Here is a 25,266-nt window from a genome sequence, read left to right on the forward strand (position 1 = left end):
TCCTAGAGACAGGGGAACCCATAACTTTGCTCGACTCTCGAAAAATAATTTCGCCAACATTTTGTAATATGTGTTCGCAAAATTATTTTTATCACGTGCTGCAAACCTGTTGCCTTCACTTATTTCCTGTCGCCAGTTATGTACTCTGTATCTGGTCGCGGCATCAATAGTGTCTTCAGTAACACATGATGGGAGAGAGAAGAGATGGAGGGTGGCTACTCCTGGCCCTGATGGGGCTGGGACAGGTAGGTCACCGCCGCTTGCGGCAGGGTCTATGCCAACGAATTTTTAATCTGTTGTAGGCCGTCATTGCACCCGCTACCGCTTCGGTGGTGGACGACGGCTGCTGCGACACACGTCTTTATTTCCCTCTTCTTTTTGTTTCTTCTCTAGTTTCTCTTCTGTCCGCAAGAGGAAGGTGATGGTTTGGTTTGGTTTGGTTTGGGTTTAACGTCCCAAAGCGATTCAGGCTATGAGAGACGCTGCAGTGAAAGACTCCAGAAATTTCTACCACCTGGGGTTCTTTCACTGACATCGCACAGCAGGTGGCTCCGCTACAGAACCAGTAGCAGGCCCGTGCATTTTCTTTTCCTTCTTCCTTCAGCCACAACAACAACACATAATATCAAAGAACACTATTCTTCTTTGCGGTCAAGGATTGATCTTGTCCCTTGACAAAGGGAAGACCTATTTTCTCAAACATGAGTTTAATTTCCGCTAATCTTGATCTGTGAGGCTTCCCGTCTTCCTTTATTCTTCTAGTAAAGTAGGTGTAGAGTGAATTGCAGCACTTTGTTTCTGGATGATCGCCAATGTTAACCATTTTTTTGTGACCGGTGGTGTTCGTTACGTTGTCCACTCCGCCCCCTAATTTGTCCAAGCATTGGAACCTTGGATCTACATCGCCACCCTTGTAATAAAGGTCTATTATCTGACAGTGGCACAGTGCCGGCCACAGCACACAATGATGTCATCACGCTGTACCTGCAGATAAACAGAGCCTGCTTGAGGTCTTCTCTATATTCAGAGTGTATGCCTCTTTGTCGAGAGCTGCTTTGAATTTCTCTAGAAGCAACTACTTTGTCATAGGGCCCCCTTCCCCGGACAGGCATATCCTCAGTGAGGTTTAGGTATAACCTTTGACTGCTTCGGTGTTTGGGAGGGAATATATACTTCGGGTGCGGAGGGCGTCAAGGCTAGCGCTCTTTTGGCACAGCCATTTAGTTTACCTTTGCGTGAGCGGCGTTAGCTTGTCCGTTCAGTGATGCTGGGTACATATAACGCGAAAGCCTTTCTAGGCTCATGGAACGAAATACCGTGCGCGAGAGTTGTGTGCGAGATATGTGCGTGAGATGTGTCATATTCCGCGGAATTCCGCGAGATATGTTATTCTAGCGTTCCTGCTATCTGCAATCCACGCGAATGCGCGCTAACGAACGCCACGCGACAGGAGCGATGGTAAACCATTCAAACACACTTGCCGGAGAAACCGTGGCATATGGTGCACCTTTCCTTTCCTGTAAACCAATAATAATTATATGTAGCTATGCAACGAATGCCGATAAGAGGCAAACGATGAGAGACAAATGATAGGGGAGACATCTACGAGAGCCTCTAATTTTTAAGTACCTGTTCTACATTGCCAAATGCCCATTCCGGGTTATAAAAGTAAGCAGACTGCGGTGTTCATGATTTATTTCACGCACGGAGAAACCAACTCGTGATTCGAGCTGTGATAGGACAGCCACGGGAGTGTGGCGGATTTGTATTTCCTAAAATCTATGTCGCCTCATCGCCGTTAGCCTTGAAGAGCTTTATGCACATCTTACTGGGGGATGTGTTTCCTGCGCGAACCCAGGTAAGGTACATTTTTGGCCCCTCGGCACGGGAATTGAATGCTACGGTCTTTGTCAACTATGCACCTCATGTGTAAACAACCCTCAGCCTTCTACAAATACCAGCTGTCGTTCATAGCCATGACTCAAACTGCTTCTTCCTCAACTTCGTTAACTATAAGTTTGTAGCCACATTGCTGGTCCGTAGGGTGCGAATCTACCGTCAGGATTTGGTTAGCCCATACCAGTCCTGTTCGGTACCTGGAAAATCTAGTCCAAAGGCCTTCGACTGCATAGAACATAGTTACTTGTTCGCCGTGCTCCGCTCATTTGGTTTTCCTGACGAATTCATTCAGCTCCTACGGGGCCTTTACACAGATCTTAACAGTGAACTAGTACTGAATTGCCAAATTACCGGCAGCTTTCCGATTACGTAGGGAGTGCGTCAGGGGAGCCCGCTCTCGCCGGTACTCTTCATACTTTCGCTCGACCCGCTGCTGCGTAGGGTCGCCCCGGACAGGCGTATTCGAGGTTTTACATCAGTAGGACAGGAGACTGTCGTTGTATCTGCATACGCGGACGACATTTCACTCTTTGTGCATGACGATGATAGCTTCATTGTTTTTTGAACATCTTTTCAGAATACACAGCTGCATCTGGAGCGCAGCTCAACACGAAGAAAAATAACGCACTCCGCTTCGGTCAGTTCAGGGGCCATTTAGCCGCCGCCGTACCGAAAGTACACGCACTGCGACCACAAACGTGGTCGTAGTGCGTGTACTTGACGTGCTATTTGAGCCAAGCGGAGTCTCCCACCGGACATGGGACGTAGCTCTCTCGCGAGCAATGCACGCCCCTCCTGACGCAGCGCGTTTCAACCTCACGCTCAATGCTAAAGTTAGTGTCGTCAAGACACGAGCGTGCGCTTTCACCTTTTTTGTGGCGCGTATCGCGACAGTCCCGTGCCGGGTGGTAAACAGACTCGCGTCCCTATAGAACTTTTGTTTGGGATGGCAGGACAGCGCTAGTCGCCCGTGACATCCTACACCTTCCAAAGAGCAGGGGAGGCCTCGGCCTGCCGTGCATCCCAACAGTGGCTCAAGTGCTCGCGTTAAGGCTGGTGGAGAGGCTAGTGGCTGACGAGTCTGCTGTTCGCTCGCTCATCCTGTACTGGATGAGCACGGCGCGTCGTGTGCTTACACACGAACATTATCTCGGTCCACAGGCGGACAAAACTCTGCCATTTTACCGCGAGGTTGCCGAGACAAAGTCTACTCTTGATGCAGACCTGTCAGATGTTAATGTAGGCGACCTACCAGTCATAGGCATCAGCGAACTAGTTGCCGTTCGCAGGGTTTCAGCTGATGAGCAACGAAAGACCGCTGTCCCCAAATGGTGAGCGTGGGCGGCTTTTCGGTTGTGAAATGAAGTGCGAGATTTTGACTGGCTTAGGTGCTGGGGCGTGCTTCCCACGAGACAGCGCCTTGCCAGATGTGGGATTGACCCAATGACCAGTGTGCCAACTGCAGTGCTCCCGAGAGCCTCTCGCATGTTTTTGTGAGTGTGTAGTTGCGAGAGGAATGTGGCGGCTCGCATATAGAACGTTTAACGTCCGCATGAAGCCCGGCGTCAGGCACCGACGCAACCCTTTTGAACACCTTGTGTTCACTGTGGTTCTGGTTGTGTTGTGGCGTCGCCGGTGACTGGGTCAGGCGCGCCGCATTCCCATCCGCGCAATGTATCCAGCCTTGCAGAGGCTACGCCTCGTCATCTGGAAGTATCTGTCTGGACAGTTAGAAACGGACGGCGAGGCGCCATTTCTGCGGCGCTGGCGCACGCGCTTCTATGTTGTACGTGGGAGCAGACTTGAGATGCCTGTTGTCCTTCATTAGAACCCCCACCCCCTTCTATTGTTTTCCAATCTCTGGGGAATCATGTTTTTCAGCTTATTATGTATATGTACCATGGAGTGTTATGGCGTTGGTCTGTGAGTAATGTGCGTTTCTGTATCTATGTATGTACCCAATAAGTTCTCTCTTCAAGGACGTATTACGGGCGAGCTATTTTATCGGACCACATTTTGTTTGTCGACTCGGTTGGGCTTCCCTGCCCACTCGCGACCGCCTGGAGAGATAGGATGTAGTGCACTGCAGTGCGTGCCCGAAAGGCCTGAGCACGGTTGTCTAATTGCAACGCAACCGTCGCCTGTCTGGCGGCCCGTTTCTTGTGGCGCGCGTTTCATGCTGGGTTCCTCGGACAGGGCATTGCTTCATGTGTTTCGCGTGATCGCTTTCCCATAGGCTGTTTCGCATGCCTATGAAAAGTGGTAGGCTTGTTCAGTTTATGAGGAGGTTGTTTTGCATGCGTATTGGGTGGGTTTTGGCGCAGTGCCGTGGGGTGAATACTCGGTCATAGGTGTCGTGAATTTATTTGTCACTTGTCAGAAGAACCCTATCTTTTTGGACAGGAAGAGTTCGTGTGCCTTGCGCGTTTTTTCTATAATCAGCAACCTTCTCAACCTGGCGTTTAGGCCAAAGTGGAGATGCTGCGTTTTGTTGAGGCCGTTCGTTTGTGTAACGACATCAAAATCTTGATATGATATACCCTGTACTTACGACCTTCTGTCCTGTTCTCGCTTCACGTACTCAGTGCGAGCCTTCGGGATAATGTCTAGACTCTATGTTATTGCGCCGTGTAAGCGATCAATAGCACATTCATATTTTTTTCCTAAACACTGCAACAATAACAAAAAATTCCGAAATCACTGCAGAATCTGCGCTGAAGAAATGCGTAAACCTGAACGTTTATGTGTTGTTCGCGAGATCTGTAAGCGGGATTCTGAGTGAGAGTTAGTGCGCATTTCCTTTCATGTAAACCAGTATAGAACGCCGGTGAACTTTTATGCATTCAACAAAATGCTGGTTGTGTTCGCTGACTGAGACACGTGACCGCAAGCTGAGCACCATAACCGGAAGTTGGCTGGAGGTCATCTTGGCTCCTAATTACACCCTTATTGGTTTCTATTATTTACGTAATTAACCCACACCAACCATCTTGTCATTTGCACATCTTTCCTTGACGCTCTATCCGATGGTACAATTCTTTTTTCGATACACAAAATAGTTCCTCCTTTACAGGTCCGACAAGGTAATGCTCGTGCGAAACCCCACTACATACCGAAACAATTCTTACGCTTTAATAACGCAGGAGTGGTTTTCCCGTAATGAGGTTAGTAACTTTTAAAATTTTGGGAAAACAGCCTGGTGCAAGAAATTCACGCGCAGAAAAGAGAGAGACGAGGGGACAATGGACAGAATTTTTTCGATATTTTTAAGATGGTAAACCAACTAGCCCGGCCACATTCTTTATTGAGGGTTAGTAAGGCTTCTGTCGTAAACCCTGCGAGGAAGCCAACTCAGCAAACACTCAAGTGCGTATTTTTTTCGGTGTTTCCAGTCACCTTGTCGATAAAGATCATTTAGAAACTGCGCTTACCCTTCAATGCCTACAGCGTCCATTATCTCATTATATCATTGCCCTTTAAGATAAACAAAAATTCACTACTTTATTTAAATATTCGTTTAATTACTACTTCTAAATCGTTTCACCTTGGCGTGGAGTGCGCCTGCACAGGCTGCGTTGACATGTCTCTATCTTATAGTCAATAATAAAAATCAGCTGTAACACAGCCTAAAAAAAAAACTCCCGATGTAGCGGCATACATATAAAGACTTGTTATTTCTTTTGACGGCTGAAAGACTTTTTGTTTGAAGTGGTGCTTAGTTTTGTTTCCCAAGGAAGTGCAAACGTAGCTCATCCAACGCGGCACATGGAAGGCACACAGACACACCGTACTACGCACCCGTGAGATCTTGACCGGGATGCAGTGTATCAACGGTGCTGACCCTCGCAACGAGAGAGTTGACAGAGGACACTGCCGGAGCCTTGACCGCAGGCAGGCCCAGGTCTGGAGCCAGCTGGACGACGGCCAGGAAGAGAGCGGCTCCCAGCGACAGAAGCAGCAGCAGCCTACGGTGCCGAACCATGGCCTACGTCGAAGCTTGGGCAGGTCGCGGGATAGATTCGGACGCTTCTCGTTCAGGACATGGCTGGCCGCCTTCTCCTCTGGTGCCGCCGCCACAGATGCCTTTCTACACGGAAGAGACAACAATGGTCTCTGAGCTCGAAGAAGGTAGGAATATGTCTTAAGGCAGTAAAGATCTACATTTAAATAATAAAACAAACCTCACTGTTATTCCTTGATAATAGGACATATCAAAATCTGGTTATGTAGCTCTTTCTTTGAAAAACACGTACTCACGAGAGAGAACAACTTTTATTATGAACAAAACAAAGTCATTTCTACTGCCACCTTGACGGATCGGCTACACCTGCAGGATTTTGAAAATATTTAGGAACTGATATAGGACGTTTATAACTTTTATTTTCTTCCGTCTCGATGTTTCTCGCTTTTCTCGTCTGCCCTGCTTACGCTACGTCTTATCAGAAACGACTGAAGAAGGCGGTTCTTCAGTAGTTTACCGCAGTCGAAATAAATATGATTGAAATATCGCTTAAAACTGATTCCAGTGTAATAGCCTCATTGAAGAAAGTTCGCATTACGTTTCTCTCACTAATTTCTGTCTTGTTTCGCTTTCACAATCCTACTGTTGTGTACAGAACCTCTCAGTACGCACTATGTAATCGTTATGAGGCCAGCGAAATGGTGCTTATCACCTCTCACCGGGAGGTCATTGCTTATAACCGAAGAAGCAATTAGATTCTTTACGAAGCGTCGAATCATGCCTATAGCTGGGCATGCTTCAACAATAGCCATAACAGTGTTGTTCTAATTCCTGTTATGAATTTTATGTTGTATTTGGGGCGCAGTTGAAGTTGAACGGGCTCTATAGCATGCTAATAGGAACCGCCACGAGAAGGAAGATAGATTAAGGTCTTTTAAATTCCAGGTATCACGCAGATCAAGATTTTTGGACTGCACCTACGCAGTAGTATATGAGCTTCCTCTATCATGAAATACGATATACATTGGTCAAACCAGTCGATGCATTAACATTCTTCGGCGCGAACATCTCAACTCAATTTCTGATTCCAGTTGTTCTTATCTGAAAGCTTACAGCCGCGACTGCGGAAAAGTGGAAAACAAGAAGCCAAAATAAGAAACAAAAATTCTAGGGCACTGTGTAATCTACACGGCAGAAATGCGAAAGTCTGAGGTGTTGCTGGTGTGCACGTTGCTGGTGCGTTGCTCTCATTATCATTAGCAACTAATTACACCGTAATTATCATTGCCAATACTATCATTGTCATCACCACTACTTGCAGGGTCAATGTCATCGCTACTACCATCATCGCTGTAGAAAAGGAGAATCATGACTTCCATTTTACGATCCCGGGAGTTGCGTAGTTGGTTGACGTGCTCGGCTGGGGATCCTAGAGATCGAGGCTCAATTCCCGGTGGAGACCGGATTTTAATTTTTTCTGACAACGTTAGTGTTGATTTCGAGTGATGACGTCATTTGAGTGGCAACAGTAGTGTTACCGAACGAACGCCGACTGTATGAGCCATTAAAGACTTTCGTCTTAAAAAATGCCACTCATTGGTAATTCTTGTTTCGCGACCGGGATAAAACCACCAGGGAATTGATGGAAGCTTATATCATCCGAAAGAAAGAGCAACATTGTTTCAGTCAGCCTTCCCTGCTGTTCGTTAATTAAGAGGTTTCTTATCCAGATAGCTCGTGATTTTTGGGATAATCAGGCTGTGTGCGGATGGAGGGAGGATAAGCCTTTTGATAGGGTGTCGCCACATGCTGGATAAGTCGCCAAATGAGGACTTCTTGAATTTACTTGTGTAGGTATTCCATGTTCTGTACTGTCACGTGATTTTTATTGTAAAAGTATGTGTACTTTTGAATAAAAATTTAGTTGCATCTTAGCGCTTGTCTGTATCATCTTCCTGCTTTTCTCTATCGTCTAGCTTGCACAGTCTCTTCGTGCTTCAGCAAGCAATGCGAAGGCTGGCGTTTTGGCTTAGAAGGTTTAATATTCGAAAGTAGCCTTGGATAAGAGATATACCATAGTGGAGGGCTCCGGAGTAATTTCGACCACCTGGGGTTCTTTAACGTGCGATGACATCGCAGTACACGGGTACATTTGCACATTGCATTCTCCCTCTATGCAGGAGCGGTCGGCGTGGCCGAGATTGAACGCTCATCCTTGGAGATCAGCATTTAAGCGCTCTTACTCTGGAACCAGCGCGATGAGACCAAAGCGAAAGTTGAAAGAATATTTTCATTTTCAAGCGGCCTAGAAAAATCCAGCTAGGCTATGGATGCATGAAAGTGTATTCTGGGGGGGAAATATTTTCAAACAGCAAAAAAGGTGACCAGAAATGCCTCCCCCCTGTACTGCCCTCTACTTTTTTGTTGTATTGCCAATGGTCGATCCCTACCTTTATTTGAAGAAGGAAAAAGAACACAGACCACGGGTCAGCAAAGCCCTCTGTTCTGTGCTCTTTTTCCCTTAGGCGTGGTGTACTAACTTGATCAAACCTCCGCCTTAAGTGTCATTTAGGTTTACCAGTATGATCAGTATCAACATGGGGCCCACCCGGGCTGACAACCACCCTGATGTCCATATGGCGTCTCTATTAAAAGTTGAGGGCGGTAGGTGAGTATACTGAAGTTTATCTCGTGTGTACGTCGTCGTCGCCGTCCGACAACGCTTTGACCGGAGACCACCGGAAGCTACTGGAAGAGAATGCGAGTTAAATTCAGTGCAGACAAAATTTTGCAGAGGCCACAATCACGTGCTCACAGCAAACTTTCGATTGGCAGCAGTTATGATGGAAGGAGGTGGGGTGTAGCGCAGTTATGGCTGTCAATTATTTCTCCGGGTCAGAGCAGACAGTTTTGTACTGTAGGTAACTCTTTTGGTTCCATCAATGGACGCTGTGTAACCGGGCCACCTTTGGCGTCTCCAGATGAATACTGTCTTGATATGCACCATTTTACCTTTCAATAACCACACACTGCCCTCACTCTCAACTCTATCCCGCTATCCCCCGTAACGTTTGCAAGCCGGTTTCACTGCAAGAGCTGGTGGAAATTCGTTAATACAATAAACTAAAGCATTAAATTTGCGCAGTTATGGGGCAGCTTCAAACTCTACCATAACTTTTGTTACATCCGTTGTTTCGAAATCAGCCGTTTCCTTATACCGGGACTATTGCGTATAATCTTCGCACGAGGGACGCTCCTGGCGAAAACAGGCCGCGCATGGAGGCGCCGAGATTTCGCAAGCGCCGCAGATTAATGTATGCTGCAAACTAAGGCTACAAGAAAGCAAAAAGGGTGCGTAGCAGACAGGGCGGGGTTGCTGTCCGTAACGGCAGACCAGGACGTTCACCCATATTGTTAAATTGGGTCATGCGGAGATATTGATTGTCCATTTCTTGGCCACCTTGTTTTTTTGTTTGATATTTTTTTATCTCAACGCTTGATGTTTGGTATTATACAGAATATGAACACCAAAGTGATTCCCTTTCGGCTTGGTGGCAAATTACTCAGATGGAAAAATCTAGCGCGAATAAGGCCATGACGCGGGAGATATGCCGGGGACGTAGAGAAGGGCCGACTCCTGAGCATTGAACGAAGAGCGGATGTCACAAACCAGCGAGCTCGAGCAGCGCAGCGGCACTTTGTTGTTCTCTTCCTCGTGTTTCGTGACATCCGCTCTTCGTTCACTACAATTTGTTGAAATTATTGTCTAATTTTAGTAAGCGCTGGAGAAAAACGGATAAAACTACATAACAAGAAAATTAAGCAAAAAACCTCAAAATATTGTTCTTCGAAAGCTTGCACCACAAAGTCCAATTAAGAACGCAAAGCCGGTGTGATTTCAGTGTTTTTTCGTCGACATTGGGCACTGCGGCCTATATAAGTAGAATTATCTTTGCTTATCCAAACATTTCAAAGCATGATTGGTCTATTATCACCAAGCGCGAGTTATTCTGATAACATTACTTTGTTTGTTTGTTTTCTTTTCCGTACCGGTGATAAAATGCATAATGTAGTATTTGCAACTACTGCCCTAACGTTTGCATGACTCATGCACGAGGCTTAGTTTTTAATTTTAATTTAAGCATAAAACCGTATCACCAATATGAGGGCATAGACTCAAGTTGTCAGTATCACACCAGCTTGCGAATACGGCATAGTGCGTCTGTGACTGCTTTCGTTTTCCTGCTTTTCCAAATCAGCTAAAGATATGCGTGAGGCGAAAAAAAGCACTGGACTGAATATTATAAAAAACGCGGGACATAAACGCAGGGTGCACTTATTTTCGAGGAAAATAACTTTCTCCAATGCATTACGTGAGTCATCATTATCCTCAGCCTGACTATGCCCACTGCAGGGCGAAGGCCTCTCCAATATTTCTCGACTTAACCCGGTTCTGTGCTAGCTGCATCCACTTGACCCCTGCACACTTTTTAACCTCATCCGCCCACCTAACTTTCTGCCGCCCCCCGCTACGCTTTCCTTCCCTTGGAATCCAGTTTGCTACCCTTTTCGACCATCGGTTTTCCTATTTCTTTGCATTACATCCCTTAGACATGCGCATTTATTCTACTTGATTGCGACTAGAATATCAGTAACCGAGTTATTTCTCTGACCCACTCTGCACGCTTCCTATCTCTTAAGTTGCCCCTACCATTTTTTGTTCCATAGCCCTCTGCGTTGTACTCAACTTAAGTATAACCATTCTCGTTAGCCACTACGTTGCAATCCCATAGGTAAGATGCAACTCATATATTTTCCTCTTGAACGATACCGACAGACTGCTAGTCACAATCCGTGAGTGCTTGCCAAATGCATTCCATCCTAATCTTACCTCTTGCAGTTATTTCACCTTCGTGGTCGTGATCTGCGGTTACTATCTGTCCTAGGTAGACATATTCGCCAATCACTTCCAGTGCTTGGCTACATATTGTAAATTACTGTTGCTTCCCGAGTCTGTTGAACATTACCTTCGTCTTCTACATATTGATTTTAGCCCTACTTTTTCTTTTATTTTCCTGTCTAGATCATCAAACATTCTTTGCACTTCCTTCAGTAGCACGCCCGAAGTTCGGTACACTGTTCTTAGACTACACCGTTGAAAACTGGCCTAAGAGGTCGGCCATGTCATTGGGTTGAATAATGGGCCCACGGCCTGATATTGGGAGATCATTGGTGAATTCCAAGAACTAGCGGTGTAGAGAAGGCAGCGACGACCGTGAGTCACAGTGACACTCGGTCTAATATACGATACCTGCAGAAGAACATGCATCATTGCTTTAGCCCTTTATTACACAAACTGTGAACGAATCAGAGAAACATCGTTGCTCCCATATTATGGTAGTCAACATATGCACATTCAGAAGCCAATATTGAAATCTTGGTAGCCCGCTAAAATTTGCGGTAAGAGTTCAGTAAGCAACAATTAGCAATGTGTACATATCATGCAGCTCGACCGCGCTTTGCGAAAGAGCAAATCGCAGGTCTCCAACCAAATCGAAGTAGCTGAGATGATAAGTGATAAGCTGATGATAAGATGATAAGCGGAGATGATAAGTGCGAAAGCATTACACTTCGGTCAGAGTAAATGGCAAAAAGAAGGAAGTACGCTTGAAACCATGACCCTTGACCTTTCACCTTTGAGAATGCCTGCGACAGTTTGTAGTTGACAGGTGACACTTCCGGGCACGCGGTTTCTGTGTGCTTGCCTGTTTTTGAAGTAGATTTTCCTTATGTTTACATAGATTAAATGTGCTTGTGATGTCATCAGTGGGGTATGTGTCATGTAGTTTACCCGTATAAACTCGCGTGATGTACCGTGTGAATTCAGTCTTCTTTAAAACGTGTTTAAAGAAGCGATTCATAGGCTGCGATATGTCGCTTCAAGCGACATGAACAGCGGCGGACAAAAACACAGTGATGTTATATCCACATTTACCACCCACAAATAATAGTCACGTCAGACTAGTGTTTTCGAACGTTATACAAGGTTTAGCCACAATAAGAATTTGCAATGTTTTGCCAAAAACGTTTCTTCCTATTTTCCTAGTAGCAATTACCAGAACATGTGAGGCTAGGAGCTGTCACACACTGGCTCAATTTAATTCTCAAATTCGCGCTCCAAGTTTTCTTGCACTAAACTGAGGGTCTAGACTTTAGTTGCCAGTTTGATGTGAACAACACTATAGGGGCCTACCTCTCCCCATAAGACATACATGCCACTATAGCCACTGTATTACCACTACATAAAGATGTCATCAAGAAAATAAAGGAACAGATTACGATTTTCCTCGATGGCCGACATCCCGTGTTATCAAGAATAATTTACTTTCTTGCGCACAGCAATAATCAGCAGTGTCACGCCCAACATGCACACTGAACCTTTCTCCTCACAAAAGAGAACAGCACACTTACCTCATTTGAAAGCTTCACAGATGTCAAACTACCAGCGCTGCGATCCACTCTAACGATCATCGCAGACGCACATTCCGTCAAGCAAGGCATGACTTCCTCAAATTTATCACCTCAAACTCCCTAGCGATTTACACCGGCCGGGCACAGTCTTCCTATACTTAGTTCACGACCGGGCCACGAGGCTCGCACGCGGCTCGACTCTCACCGCGTAACCCACTGTCCTCGTCCTGTACCGTGCCAGCGATGGACGGCGGCATGCAGTAGCAGTGACCGCCCCGCCTACCTTTGCCTGTAGGCCAAGCGTGTACACCGAGACAAAATCGTTAAATAGGGTCCTGCCCTCTCGCCGCAATCACTTTCCGCCAACCCTTCCCCTCTCCCATTAGCCCTCTTTCCCGCAAAAGGTGCGGCGGCAAACCACGCTCCATACGTCACAGGTTACTGGCGATTTGCTTTATGCATCGTCGTGCGGCACCCTTTTCTCTTTCGTTCTTGCTTTTTTTGTTCGTCGCGGCCGGCGTTGGTGCGCGTGTACCCTCTTTACCCTGTACAGTGCTCTGCATGTGGTGGTGTCCATTCGTTCCGCTCTTTTCTCCCGCTGAGTATTTATTTGTCTTCTTTTCTTCTCTTTTGCCACGCGCACTTTTCCCTCCGCATTTACGTGTTTCGGCGGCCTATGCCCGAAAGGTTATATACGGGCTGCTCCTAGAGTGGAAGGCCGCGCTCTCCGACGACCACCTTACCGCTACGGCCCGGTCGTGCATCTATTTTTATCTGGAAAAAGGATGATGTCGGATAAAGTAGGAGGCGAAAGAAAGGATAGAAAAATGGTGGCTGGTAGAAACCAGAACTGAATTAGTTACAATAAACTGTTTTTTTTTTTTGTAGTTGTTGTGTTCTTACCGTATACTGGCGTCACGTAGCGAGCGGACCTGTCCTGTTTGCATCCACACAAACTCGGCGGGTGCGACACGAGGGCCTTGAACTCGGAAGCTGAACGCCAGCGCCACAATGTGGAGCAACTGCTAGCTTTTAGCCTCAAGGGTGGAGAGGGAGAGCTCTGATATTCTTTTAACGGTGTGCATTTGCGCCACGCAGCTCTGCATTGGAATATGAGACTTTAGAATCGCGAGTAATGTCTGAAATCCAAGGTCAGAAGAACCCTCTTCCAGTCGGGTAAATTATGTGAAAAAAAAAAAAAAGGATCGCCGACCCAGAAAGATTGTGGTTAAAATGCATGCTTTTTTGCTTTAGCACTGAAGTTTCATTCACTGAACCTGGGCGAGTGTTCCGTAAATAAACATAAACGTCTACCTTTGAGCAACAAACTTTTTGTCGAAATCCTTTTCTTTTGACAGATAATTAACTACTACCCTGTGTTGCTTATTGTGAAGCACATTTTTCAGTTCGCCTTGTTAATGAAATGACCGTGAATAACTGGCCTTCTAATATGCCGCTCCTGCATGAAATCGCCAAAATCAGCGTTTTCCTGAGATTAGGTTTAGTCATGACGGTTGCTGGACGCAGCTTGGGTATTAAACACTCATGCATATCAAGGTTGCACAACTTGTATTCGTTTCGTGCATCGCCAAGCCAGATAACGGACACTAATGCAAGACTACGGCGCGAATTCGCTTCGGGTCATGGTTCGCTGGGAGCTGGGAAGTTATACAGTAACAACCTTCACGGTCTACTGGAGAATGATTAGCGCTCCTCGTGGGATGTTATTTAGTTCCACAGGTTGCCACTGACAAAATTTATTCCCGTCAACTCAACATACAGTCCTCAAGTTTTGCCATTTGAATAAACGTGTTCCCTTCGTTCCAGTCGTCTGATTTTGCGTCCGGTTCTCAGAACCGTGGCATCCATGAGGTGTGGTTTCCAGGTCAAGTGTCGCATCTGTGATGTCGGTCGTGGGCTCTTCCCAAGACATTAACTATTTGCGCCAGTCAGATGTAGTCAAAAGAACGGAAGTTCTAATGGATTTATCTTGCGCAGTAAATGAACCTGTCTCACAGATGAGGAGATTCCTTCATGGTACAATGCACGGAAAACAAAATGTATTTACACGTCTAACGAAACCGTTCTTGTCAGGCCGTTGCTTTTTACAAGAACTTAACTAAGCTTATTGCAAGCCTAACCTGCAAAAGGCAAATGTTGTGAAGTCAAAATAGACTCAAAAATGTAAAGCACCTAAGCTCCACCCTTAAGGGCATGTCACGATAGCGAGTTGCTTTTACAAGAACTTAACTAAGCTTATTGCAAGCCTAACCTGCAAAAGGCAAATGTTGTGAAGTCAAAATAGACTCAAAAATGTAAAGCACCTAAGCTCCACCCTTAAGGGCATGTCACGATAGCGAGTTGCTTTTACAAGAACTTAACTAAGCTTATTGCAAGCCTAACCTGCAAAAGGCAAATGCTGTGAAGTCAAAATAGACTCAAAAATGTAAAGCACCTAAGCTCCACCCTTACGGGCATGTCACGATAGCGAGTTGCTTTTACAAGAACTTAACTAAGCTTATTGCAAGCCTAACCTGCAAAAGGCAAATGTTGTGAAGTCAAAATAGACTCAAAAATGTAAAGCACCTAAGCTCCACCCTTAAGGGCATGTCACGATAGCGAGTTGCTTTTACAAGAACTTAACTAAGCTTATTGCAAGCCTAACCTACAAAAGGCAAATGTTGTGAAGTCAAAATAGACTCAAAAATGTAAAGCACCTAAGCTCCACCCTTAAGGGCATGTCACGATAGCGAGTTGCTTTTACAAGAACTTAACTAAGCTTATTGCAAGCCTAACCTGCAAAAGGGAAATGAAGTCCAAATAGACTCAAAAATGTAAAGCACCTAAGCTCCACCCTTAAGGGCATGTCACGATAGCGAGTAGTCCTTGCGAAGCACCCCCCACAGTTCGGTATAGCGAATGGTCCGCTGAGCGGGACGTCGATATATAGGTGAACACAGGTCCTACACTTTTGCATGGGGTTTTCAAGGGGATATTCTGAGAGTTCAGTTTAAGCCTATCGCTAGCGTGTGTGGCTAACAAACGAAAGGCAGAGCGTTGTAATCCGACCTGAAACCTGAGAATTATCGTCATTTTAAGTTAAATTATTTATATACATGCGGTTAACTTAAAATTATCGTTAGATGTCACGTTTCGGTCGTTTTTATTGGAAGCGCGACGTTATGTTTAATGTGACCGCAGTGGGATGTCTGAGAAAGGTCATTGCGAGAATGATGTCATGAACTCTCGAACAAACAGGGTTTATTGCTCACGACCAACTGCGCGCCGCCGGCGACAATAGTTTTCTGAGTCAGAGGACTCTTACACTATTATGCAAAAAGAGCAATAACCGTTTCATCTGAGCTCGACACTGGAACCATGCCATGTAGTAAGGCATGTGTGAAGGAGATGTTGAAACTTGAGAGGATGTCGCCGTAGCGGACATTCTGGAATGAGATCGTATACTTGATCTTCGTTGAGATAATTTCACAATAACGTTTTGAGCGTTAGAGGAGAGAAGCCATAAAACGAAAGAAAAAAGTTAAAGGTCACTGCAAAATTTGAATTGCGAGAATGCGGAAGCATTATCGCTACCATGGCGTTTTTGTCATTTTTACTTTGCGATATGTTCATTTGTTATTTTAATTTTTTTTCTTTTTTTTTAGCGTTCACACTTACCAATATTTTTTATTATTACCATATATATATATATATATATATATATATATATATATATATATATATATATATTATTTTATTATTAATAATAATAATACTATTATCAATAATTATCCTTATTTACCTTTTAAACTGCCTGCTAGTGTGCATTCGCATTAGTAATATGTTTATAGGAAAGGAACGGCGCCGTCTCTGTCGCACTTTCTCTACAGGCACATGAACTAAGCCGTATGAAAAGTCATACTGCTGCACCGCACTAAGCCTAGTTGCTCGACTTTTAGCACTTAAGGTTTGGAACCACCAACTTATTAGGGCTTTCGCCTTAGTACGCTTTAGTTCTCCTTACAAAGTCATGCACCGAAGCCGGCAGCGGGATGCATGCAAACTAGGAAACAAAGGCGCCATCGGGATATATATTGAGCGCAAAAGTAGTATTTGTAATACGTCCGCTCCATTGCTGCCTGATGCGCCGCGCCAGGTTCAGTCGCTGTGTCCGATATCCAGGAAAAAAGAAAAGCAAGGGTGAGAAGGTATCCCTGCGCCGGACAGTGGCGGGCTCCTGTCTCCGATCCATTCGGCTGATGGGCTGCCAGGAGTGGCGCCCAAAGTTGGGTGCGGGGAAGGAGGACGGGCAAAGAAGAGATATGCTCGCCCCTGAACCCCTAGGGCCGAATTATCCTCATCTCTCTACGATGTGTCATTAAGACGTGCATTTATCTATATGCCACCTTCAGCCACAGGAAACGGCCGCGCACGGCTAATCGTCCTCTTGGCCACAGACCATCCGAGTGTGTGGGTGATTAGACGTACATTTTATTTACGTTTGTGCCTCTCATTCTTGTTTTACTTATGCAATGCTAAGTTTTATTATACGAATAAATTTAATATCTATCTTCAGATATTGTAAGCGCTAGTCCCAAAGTAACTGAAAATCTTCTGTTAAAACTTTCACACGAAACCGACACGTCGTTCAGTAAGTTTTAATAAAATGCAAGCTTTCCCGTAGCTTCTCAGCGTTTGAAAAAGAAAGAAAGGAAGGATGAAGGCAGGTAAACGAAATCAAAGATATGAAACTCGTTCTGCAGTGAACGCACTCTAAAGGAAGCAAGGAACTGTATACATTGTTTCGCTTAACTTCTTTGTTGGCCTTTGTCTGTGGTTACAGAATCTACCCAGAATCTACCCAGAATATACCCAAACATAAGCACCGACCACGAAGCGAACTCAGTCGTTCCTTTACTTTTATTTGGACCCAATAGTAAGTGTAGTACTTCCTGTTCATAATTAAATGGCACTGGCTGAGTAAATTAGTTGCAAGTTGATGTGAGGATGTACCGTCTATCGCGGAATAACGCAGTACAGTACTTGCAGTTGAACTCTTGTCGAATAAGGATTACCGATGTTACAGGCTCCGATTCGGTTAGCTGATTTTGAATATGGTTAGGCGGCTACAACCATGCAGAAAAATAAACGATATGAGTTACAATGGATATCATTCGTACGCACCACGGAAGCCATAAGAATAAAGATCACGACTGGTCTCCAAGACTTGCGGGCTTCGACTCGGCAATGTCACATAGGAGTGGTCTAGATATGTAGTATTGTACAGTTGAAGTAAAACTACAATCCGTCGAGTCCTTTCTTATAGGTACAAAAAAAAAAGTTGCTTAATACCGAGTAGAAGCACTTCAATGCTGCAAAGACCTGGAAACTGAAACCGAAGCTGAGTTCCAGCCAGGTGATAACGACCTGACAGAGCGTTCAATAAAACGCGGATACTGTTAAAAACCTATTCTCTGTGCGTTTAATATAAAACCAAACCGGTGGCTTTTAGGGCAACTTAGATCATTATTTGTCTGAAAGGACCAAAATCAAGTTCGACATATTGTGCTTTCGCAAAACCTTTACATTTTCTTACCACGACTTAATAAAGGTAGCACCACCAACTCTGCGACATCGTTAGATACTGCTTCAGCCACTATGGCCGTCTTAAGCATAATGGGCCGATACGCTATACCGACAGCAGAACCCCCAACCTCTGCCTGAAAAATAATGAAAAATTAGAGGCTGCTTTACGATCAAAAACGACTTATTATCCAATATGCTAACTATATATCGACTACAACTAATGTCAGAAAAGCGCTCAACTTAAAATTAGCCAAATTGAGAAATTGAGAAAAAGCCTTCTCTGTTCCCTGCTATGGGCCTACGAGCATACCATCGAAGCCTATTCTTCACGTTTAGAAGGCACCACTTCTTCATGCATACATTTTTTTAAAGATAACCAACAAACACTTTGAATGTTTTTATTGCCATATCGCAAAACAGAGAAGGGCCATTGGCTTGGTCTGCTGCTTCTCTTTCGAAACTGAGGTTTTTGCGCACATCAAGAAAATTATCAGCGCGCGCAAAGAGTCGGCTCTCGCTATGTTCTGGAGGTGCACGAACGAAGTTTGCAAAGGGAAAATGTAAAACAGGAAGCGGAAAGCTGTCCTATAGCGCAAGTGGCGATCCTGTTCGTGCTATCAAGCGCAACCTTCGGAAATCTTTTCATGACTGAATTCACGAAGTCACCTCTGGAACAACGCGCCGCTACTGCCTGGCATGGAACTTTGCGTGTAACATAACTCTAGCTTATTTTCAACGTACCTCGCTCTCCAAGCAATATAGTTAGCTTCACGCACCTTCAACGGCTACATTGGCCACTGACGCATGCAATCTTTTCGTGCCCAAGATGAAATAAAACGTGCCAATACGAGTTCAGAAATATACCATGGACTTGCGCCTACCATCCACTTTTTTTCCTTCCTGACTACAGCTGAGAAAATTGTTGCACGAATCTCCAAGGGCAGCTCATATATCTTCTCTTCACAGAAATGATGTGGGTACGTGCACTAACGAAAAAACAGCGCCTCAATAACGTCTCTATGCACTCTAAAATATCTCACTGCCCGCACCTTTCAGTAGTGCACGCCATGATCTTTGGAATGTACACGGTAGCTAATATACAGCACCACCAGCTTTCTCTCTTGGCAATAGGGAGAAAATACAACAAAAAATGTAGAGCGAGCAGCGACGGTTGTGCGTCCAGTGAAGTCACGCACGCACGATTGCCTCTATAAATCTTTCTGATTGAGGCCACAGAACGCGAAACTTTAAAGTAAATTTCCAGTTGAACCACCCCAGCTGTCACTTTTGACACAAATAAACTATAAAACTGCGCAGATTGTGCAATGAAGATGAGAAAAGCCCGAGGAAGCAGAAAAAAATGTCGCATATTTGGCCTTTAAGGTAACAGGAAGGGCAAAATCCAGTTGGAAAAACCTACAGAACCTTTCCTGTTGTTACGACATAGTTCGGTTTTAGACAAAAAACCTGTTATGACGCCAGAAAGTTCTGTAGTTACAACAGAAAAGAGCTACCCGACTACAGACAACAGAATCATACTACAGAAAAAACTACAGAACTACAGAAAAATACTACAGAACTAAAGAAAAATATGAATTTTTGCGACAGAACTACAGAATATTTTGTCTTACTTTTGACACGGTTCTGTAGTTTTATTCGACTGGCAATATGTCCAAAACAGATTACGACACCATCCACACTTGCGTAAGCGGTTTCGAAAATTCTATATCTGAAATCAGAGCACGCAGGGAAGATTCGAACGTGTGTCGCCTTACCTTTGGCGTCACAATTGAAAGTGCTGGGATGGCCAGGAGAAGGGAACGAGGTCGTCTTTGGCATCGGAGCCAAAGTGCGCATCGTAGACTCATTCCTGCAATCAAAGAACACAAAACGAACGCAGTTAGAGTTGAGTACGCGTGGTCAACCTGAATCTATCTCAAGAAGGCTCGGGCAACTCTCTAGAGCCCTATAAAGGAAAAGTGGCTTTATATACGAAGAGAAGAATCAGTTTGTGTGAAAGAAGAGGATTCGTTGCCATATCTGCACGCACGTTGAAAATTATTAGTCGGTGTTAGTCGTTATCAGCACATTAATTCCGGAAACAATTGCTGAAAAAAAATTTCAAAACCTTAGATTCGTGCTATACAAAACTTGGGTCTGGAAACGAAATAGCTGTAATAGATGCAGCAACAAAAGAATAGATGTAAATGTAGAAATGTTAATTAAGTAAAGAGTGAAAATTAACACAGAAATTAAGCATCTCGGAAGATAAAAGCGACAAATAGCGCCTGCCCTTGTTAGCCATTTTCAGACGGCGCCACCAAAACAAAAACAATCACCCAACGTGGGAAGCAATGAAGAGCGCTGCTCCCGAGCCGCTCAGTGCAAAGCAGGGGTCGTGGAGGCGACCGACCTTATGACCTGTGCTCATTGTGTGGTAAACGATTGAGCAAAAAGGACTTATCAATTTCAGGTATCTGGCTATGAGTGTCTTGTCATATTTCCATCAAATTCAAGACATTTCCAGGGGTGTAAATACAAGAGCAGCAACAGCCGTTTAGCAGCCTGCTTACTCGTTCGAAATGTTCACTTGAGTGGCGTATGCAAACCAATGATATTAGAAATAAAAACCGTAAGACTAACGAAGAATAAATAAAGGGTTTAACGTTCGTAAATCTCTTGTCCTCTTAGCTATCGCTAGCACATATGCCGGTCTGACGCAATTATCAATTCTATAAAATTTCATTCATTCAATACCTTTCCCATAACCTTACCTTATTTCATTACCTTCGCCCGTATTGTGACGTTACATCCTCACTTTAAAAATTAAAACCACGTAAACGACTGGAAGGAGACAAGCAGACAACACACCGCCCCGTTAAATCCCTAACCAAATCCTAGCGTCCAATGTCACCGAACTAAGCTTTGTTCCTGCGGTGATTATTATAACGAGGGCTTAAATGAAGAGTAGAAGGATTCCCTGCTTTCGTGCAGCCTCCGTCTGGCCCATTATTTTAAGCGGCAGTGCCAGTGATGACACTGAAGCCGCTATTTGTAAGAAGGAAGCCTTCAGCCGATCCGAATGCCTAAAAGGTACCAAATATCCTAACTGTCCCCCAATTTCACCTTTTCTTTAATTTATCGCGACACTGACGCCCCACTTGCAGAGCGCGTCACACGACATAGCGTGCAACCAAGGGCTGTTCGTGCACTTCACTTTGTTCGCTATCTATTTCGGGCGGCGCGTGCGTACTAATCAGAAAGACCCACGGATAACACCGACATGCTGCATACGAGAACCTCGCATCACGCTATCGCCGACAAGGCTCACATCTAGCCGTTATTATTCCTTTTCTATTCGCATACACACACACATATATATATATATATACAAGAAAATCGATCCTCCGCTTCTTCTGCTTTCTGTCATCAAAGTGCGCTAATGGAGTAGACCCATTTTTGCGCCCCAGCATAAGGCCACATGAAAAAAAAAAGAAACATTTTAAGGTATGCACTGGTAACGCGATGGCTTCTGAAGATTCATCTACGTGAACCCCTTAGTGAATGCTCCGTAAATTACAACAGACGATTCTCTGTCTGTTCTGGGAGCCTCTTGGCTCTTATTGAGTTCTTTTGTTGCATATACACTATATGTCCCTCGCGGTTGGTGATTCCAAACGCGTTGCTTCGATCCCAGCCACTTTGCGATGGCGGCGAAAAGCAAGGCATCCGCGTGCTTCGCTATGTACGTGCATGTCGAAGAAGCACAGGTGCTCAAACTTACGTATAGAGCCATCCACTACACAGTCTACCTTCGTGTGAGCTGGTTTAGGACGGTAAACCTTCCAAACTGTCGAGTCCGCACGCTTACGACGCACAAGACAACGATGTTCAACTCCTGTTCTGGTAATTCTTTCTATAGTCCATTTTCAACTAGTTCGTTTATTTCATTTATTATCAATGTTGTTTGTGTGAGACATAAGACATCATAAACATCCTCTGACCCACGACGTAAACCGCAGTCCTGATTGGCTGCGTGGCGTACATGGATATTACTTCACACACCTTCTCGGCCAATTTGAATTAACGTATCGCCGGCAGCCGGGTTTTTGACGAGCAGGATCTCTAACGTTCCGGCGTAAAAAAAAAAAAAATAACACCGCGCAGTAGATATGCCACCTTACGGTGGGTGACACTTACTCAGAATAAAGGATGATATTGTTGAAATTAATTAAATCGTAGCACCTCGTAACTGTGAGGTAGGTGCATGCTCGGTAGGTCCTATGAGGTCATGCCAGGCACAGGGTCACGTGGACAAAGCGGATTTGAAAGATATGGGTTTGAAAGTGGTTGCTATCAAGGTAATAGCCTTAAAAAAGTGGGCGAGGGGTGGGGGTGGGGAAGCGGATTAGGGTCTGGTATGGCTATTATTATATAGAAGGAGGGCGATGTGTTTATGAGTTGCCCTCTATTATGGTAAGCACCCTGCGGTTGGGTGTCGCGCACGAAGTCGTGTACCAATGTGTGCGTCGTGGCATGAATTGAGCAGCCTCTGTTCGCGAGGTCCCAGCCGAGATGAGCATTAAAGAGTTTCCTCTCGTAATCAGACCACTGGGCAGTCTTCATGCTAACATAACACGACAGTATGTTCAGTGTCCCAACCACGAAACACTGGGATTTTTAACCACCTTTAGTGAAAGTGCTGTTAATCCACTCAGGCACTTCATCTAGAAATGTTTTGTCAATAGCGTTTCACATTTCTCCAGACGCGTGAAGCAATGCGTCAGATGCTCAAGTCTTCAGGCATTTTGCAGCGCTGCCACATGATCAGAAATTTCTGGCCATGTGCACCAGCTAAAAGCGGCGCAATGCACACTCTGGCATATCGAGTTCCATTAGGAAACGAACTTCAATCATGTGCCTCGCCGGTCATCGCTCATTGCCGTATTATTCAAGAGCTAGAATGACGAACGAGTCCACTATTCGTTTAGCATGTATATTAAGTCCATTTGCCTAATGTACAGCGACCTCAATTGGACAGGCATGCGAAGGTCATGCTTGGGAGCCCCTAAAAGTAGCTCTGTACCATCTTCTTTCGACTGCAATGTTGCGAGAAGTGTGCTACCCACTCCCAGCAAAATTTCAGCGCAGGGGTTTTCATGGTCCCTCTGATACATTCATGCACATAAAATATTCATGATATAATATTTACTGCCACTGCAGGCTCGTTTTTGGTAAATAATCTCATCGCGTCTTTGGGCGCATGCGAGTCAGTAATGTCACTTTGATGTGACAATTTTTGGTTGTCAGTGAGAGATACAAGTGTGTGTGTGTGTGTGTGGGGGGGGGGGGGGAGGGGCGCTGTTTAATGATTGTTTTCACCCACCCCCAAGACCCAAAGCTCGCGCGGGGAACTAGTCTGAGTCGCCTTCCAGCAAATCACCTTGACGGTACATCCTGGAGATTGCTGTAGCGTTACTGAAGACTGACTACCCGTATACTTAATGGTTTACGGTCAAAAAAGAAAATAAAGACCGATTCTGATACACATATTTAAAGCCAGAGAACAACAAAAAAAAAAAAAGCTGAATTCCGATCCGCAAACACGTTTTCAGTCTTCGCCCGGGTGGACCGCCGCCGTCGCAGGAAAGGCCTATCTGACGCGACGATCCTGCGGCATCTCCTCGTCTTCGCCGAAGTCTCCGTCTTGTGGCGCGTAGACCACCAAGCAACGGGTAGGAAGAGACGGAAGGCCGCCCTGCAAATCTGGGTCGAGCCCCGGTGGGTGAACCGGTTAGCATTGCACGCACGACACGACCTCTCTCTCGTCGTGTGTCTTTCGCTGCTTCGGCGTCCAGTCTCGGTAGTTTGTTGTCGGCGTGGCCCCACCAAGCTTACGCCACGGGAGGGCGTTTCTTTTCGTTTACACACGAGCGGACAGCAGCGAAGAGGGGGCACTTGTCGCAGTCGTCCGCTTCGCCAATCTTTACGGTCCACGCGTCCTTCTTCCTGGCCCGCTTTACGGCCGTAGGAATGGTGTATGCCACTCCAGGTTGTTTGTGGATACTGCCACATTGTTTTGTTTAACACGCGCGTCATTGCCATCGTTGTACGCTCGCTCGTCGTAGGCGGTGGGATGTTGTTCCCCGCCGACTTTCTCTGACATGAGTACCATACCCTCAATCAAGAAAGGTTGCTGGCCGGTCCATCGCAGGTTGTAATTGTTGGGGCTTAACGAACTAAACTACTCAGACTGTGATGAACGCCATATTGGAGGGCTGCAGAGTACTTTGGACCACATATGGATCTTTTTACATACTCTGGCATCGCAGGACACAGGCGCCTTTCGTATCTGGCCTCTGATCGGAAAGCGGCCAGGCAGGAGCCCGGATCCCTTCGCTCTGACACCAAGGACGATAACCCCTGAGGCACAATGGTGGATCAATGCGTCGAATCAGTACAACCGGATCATTGACTGTGGATTGGGTTAACGCGAATTCGCACTTCGTCGTCCGATTTGCACTCTGCGAAATCAGTGAATTGCAGGGCCGGATATATGAGAGCATGAGTATGGCCATTAAACTGACTGGCTGCCTGATAGGCCTCTATTCTCGTCCTATGCCACCAGTTGCTTTAGTCGGTGACTGAATAAACTTCACTCAAGACAAAAACAGGCAGCTCAGATCAGATGCCAGAAGTTGCCAGCTACGCGGGAAGCGAATACTCAGTGGCCATCTTTTGGCGAAGAAACAAAGACATGTTATATTATGTACCTCAGCGGTGAGACAGTAAGTGCAAAAAGATGCGTCTGCACAAGCAAGTCCACCAGTATACACTCCTCCAACAGACTGTTGTCGCCTGTTCCTCGTGACACCAAATCTCATTGACGGGTGTTCGGTTATACACCGCTTAACAGAACTTGTTGGGCTGGTTGGTGTCTATTCATTATAAGTTAAAGGCGTCAAAACTACACACACACACACACACACACACACACACACACACACACACACACACACACACACACACACACACACACACACACACACACACACACACACACACACACACACACACACACACACACACACACACACACACACACACACACACACACACACACACACACACACACACACACACACACACACACACACACACACACACACACACACACACACACACACACACACACACACACACACACACACACACACACACACACACACACACACACACACACACACACACACACACACACACACACACACACACACACACACACACACACACACACACACACACACACACACACACACACACACACACACACACACACACACACACAC

At 45.5% G+C, this 25,266-nt stretch overlaps 1 protein-coding gene across 2 annotated transcripts in view; it reads right to left on the reverse strand.

Moving 5' to 3' along the window:
• The window catches only part of LOC146179657 (carbohydrate sulfotransferase 1-like), a 68,161-nt gene that overhangs the window by 12,632 nt on the left and 30,263 nt on the right, over positions 1-25,266 (reverse strand). Inside the window, exons 2-3 of one of the 2 annotated variants that reach the window (XM_084579300.1) lie at positions 19,693-19,787; positions 5,698-5,986 (exon numbers count right to left, since the gene is read on the reverse strand). In XM_084579300.1, coding sequence (XP_084435426.1) covers positions 5,698-5,881 — 184 coding nt within the window. In that variant the 5' untranslated portion in view covers positions 5,882-5,986; positions 19,693-19,787. Of the gene's footprint in view, positions 1-5,697; positions 5,987-12,331; positions 12,486-19,692; positions 19,788-25,266 lie in introns of those variants that run through there. The other variant, XM_084579301.1, reaches the window with a different exon arrangement.

Source organism: Amblyomma maculatum, chromosome 9, assembly GCF_055883805.1.
Source record: "Amblyomma maculatum isolate TAMU_Amacu chromosome 9, ASM5588380v1, whole genome shotgun sequence".
In the NCBI taxonomy this organism is placed as follows: domain Eukaryota; kingdom Metazoa; phylum Arthropoda; class Arachnida; order Ixodida; family Ixodidae; genus Amblyomma; species Amblyomma maculatum.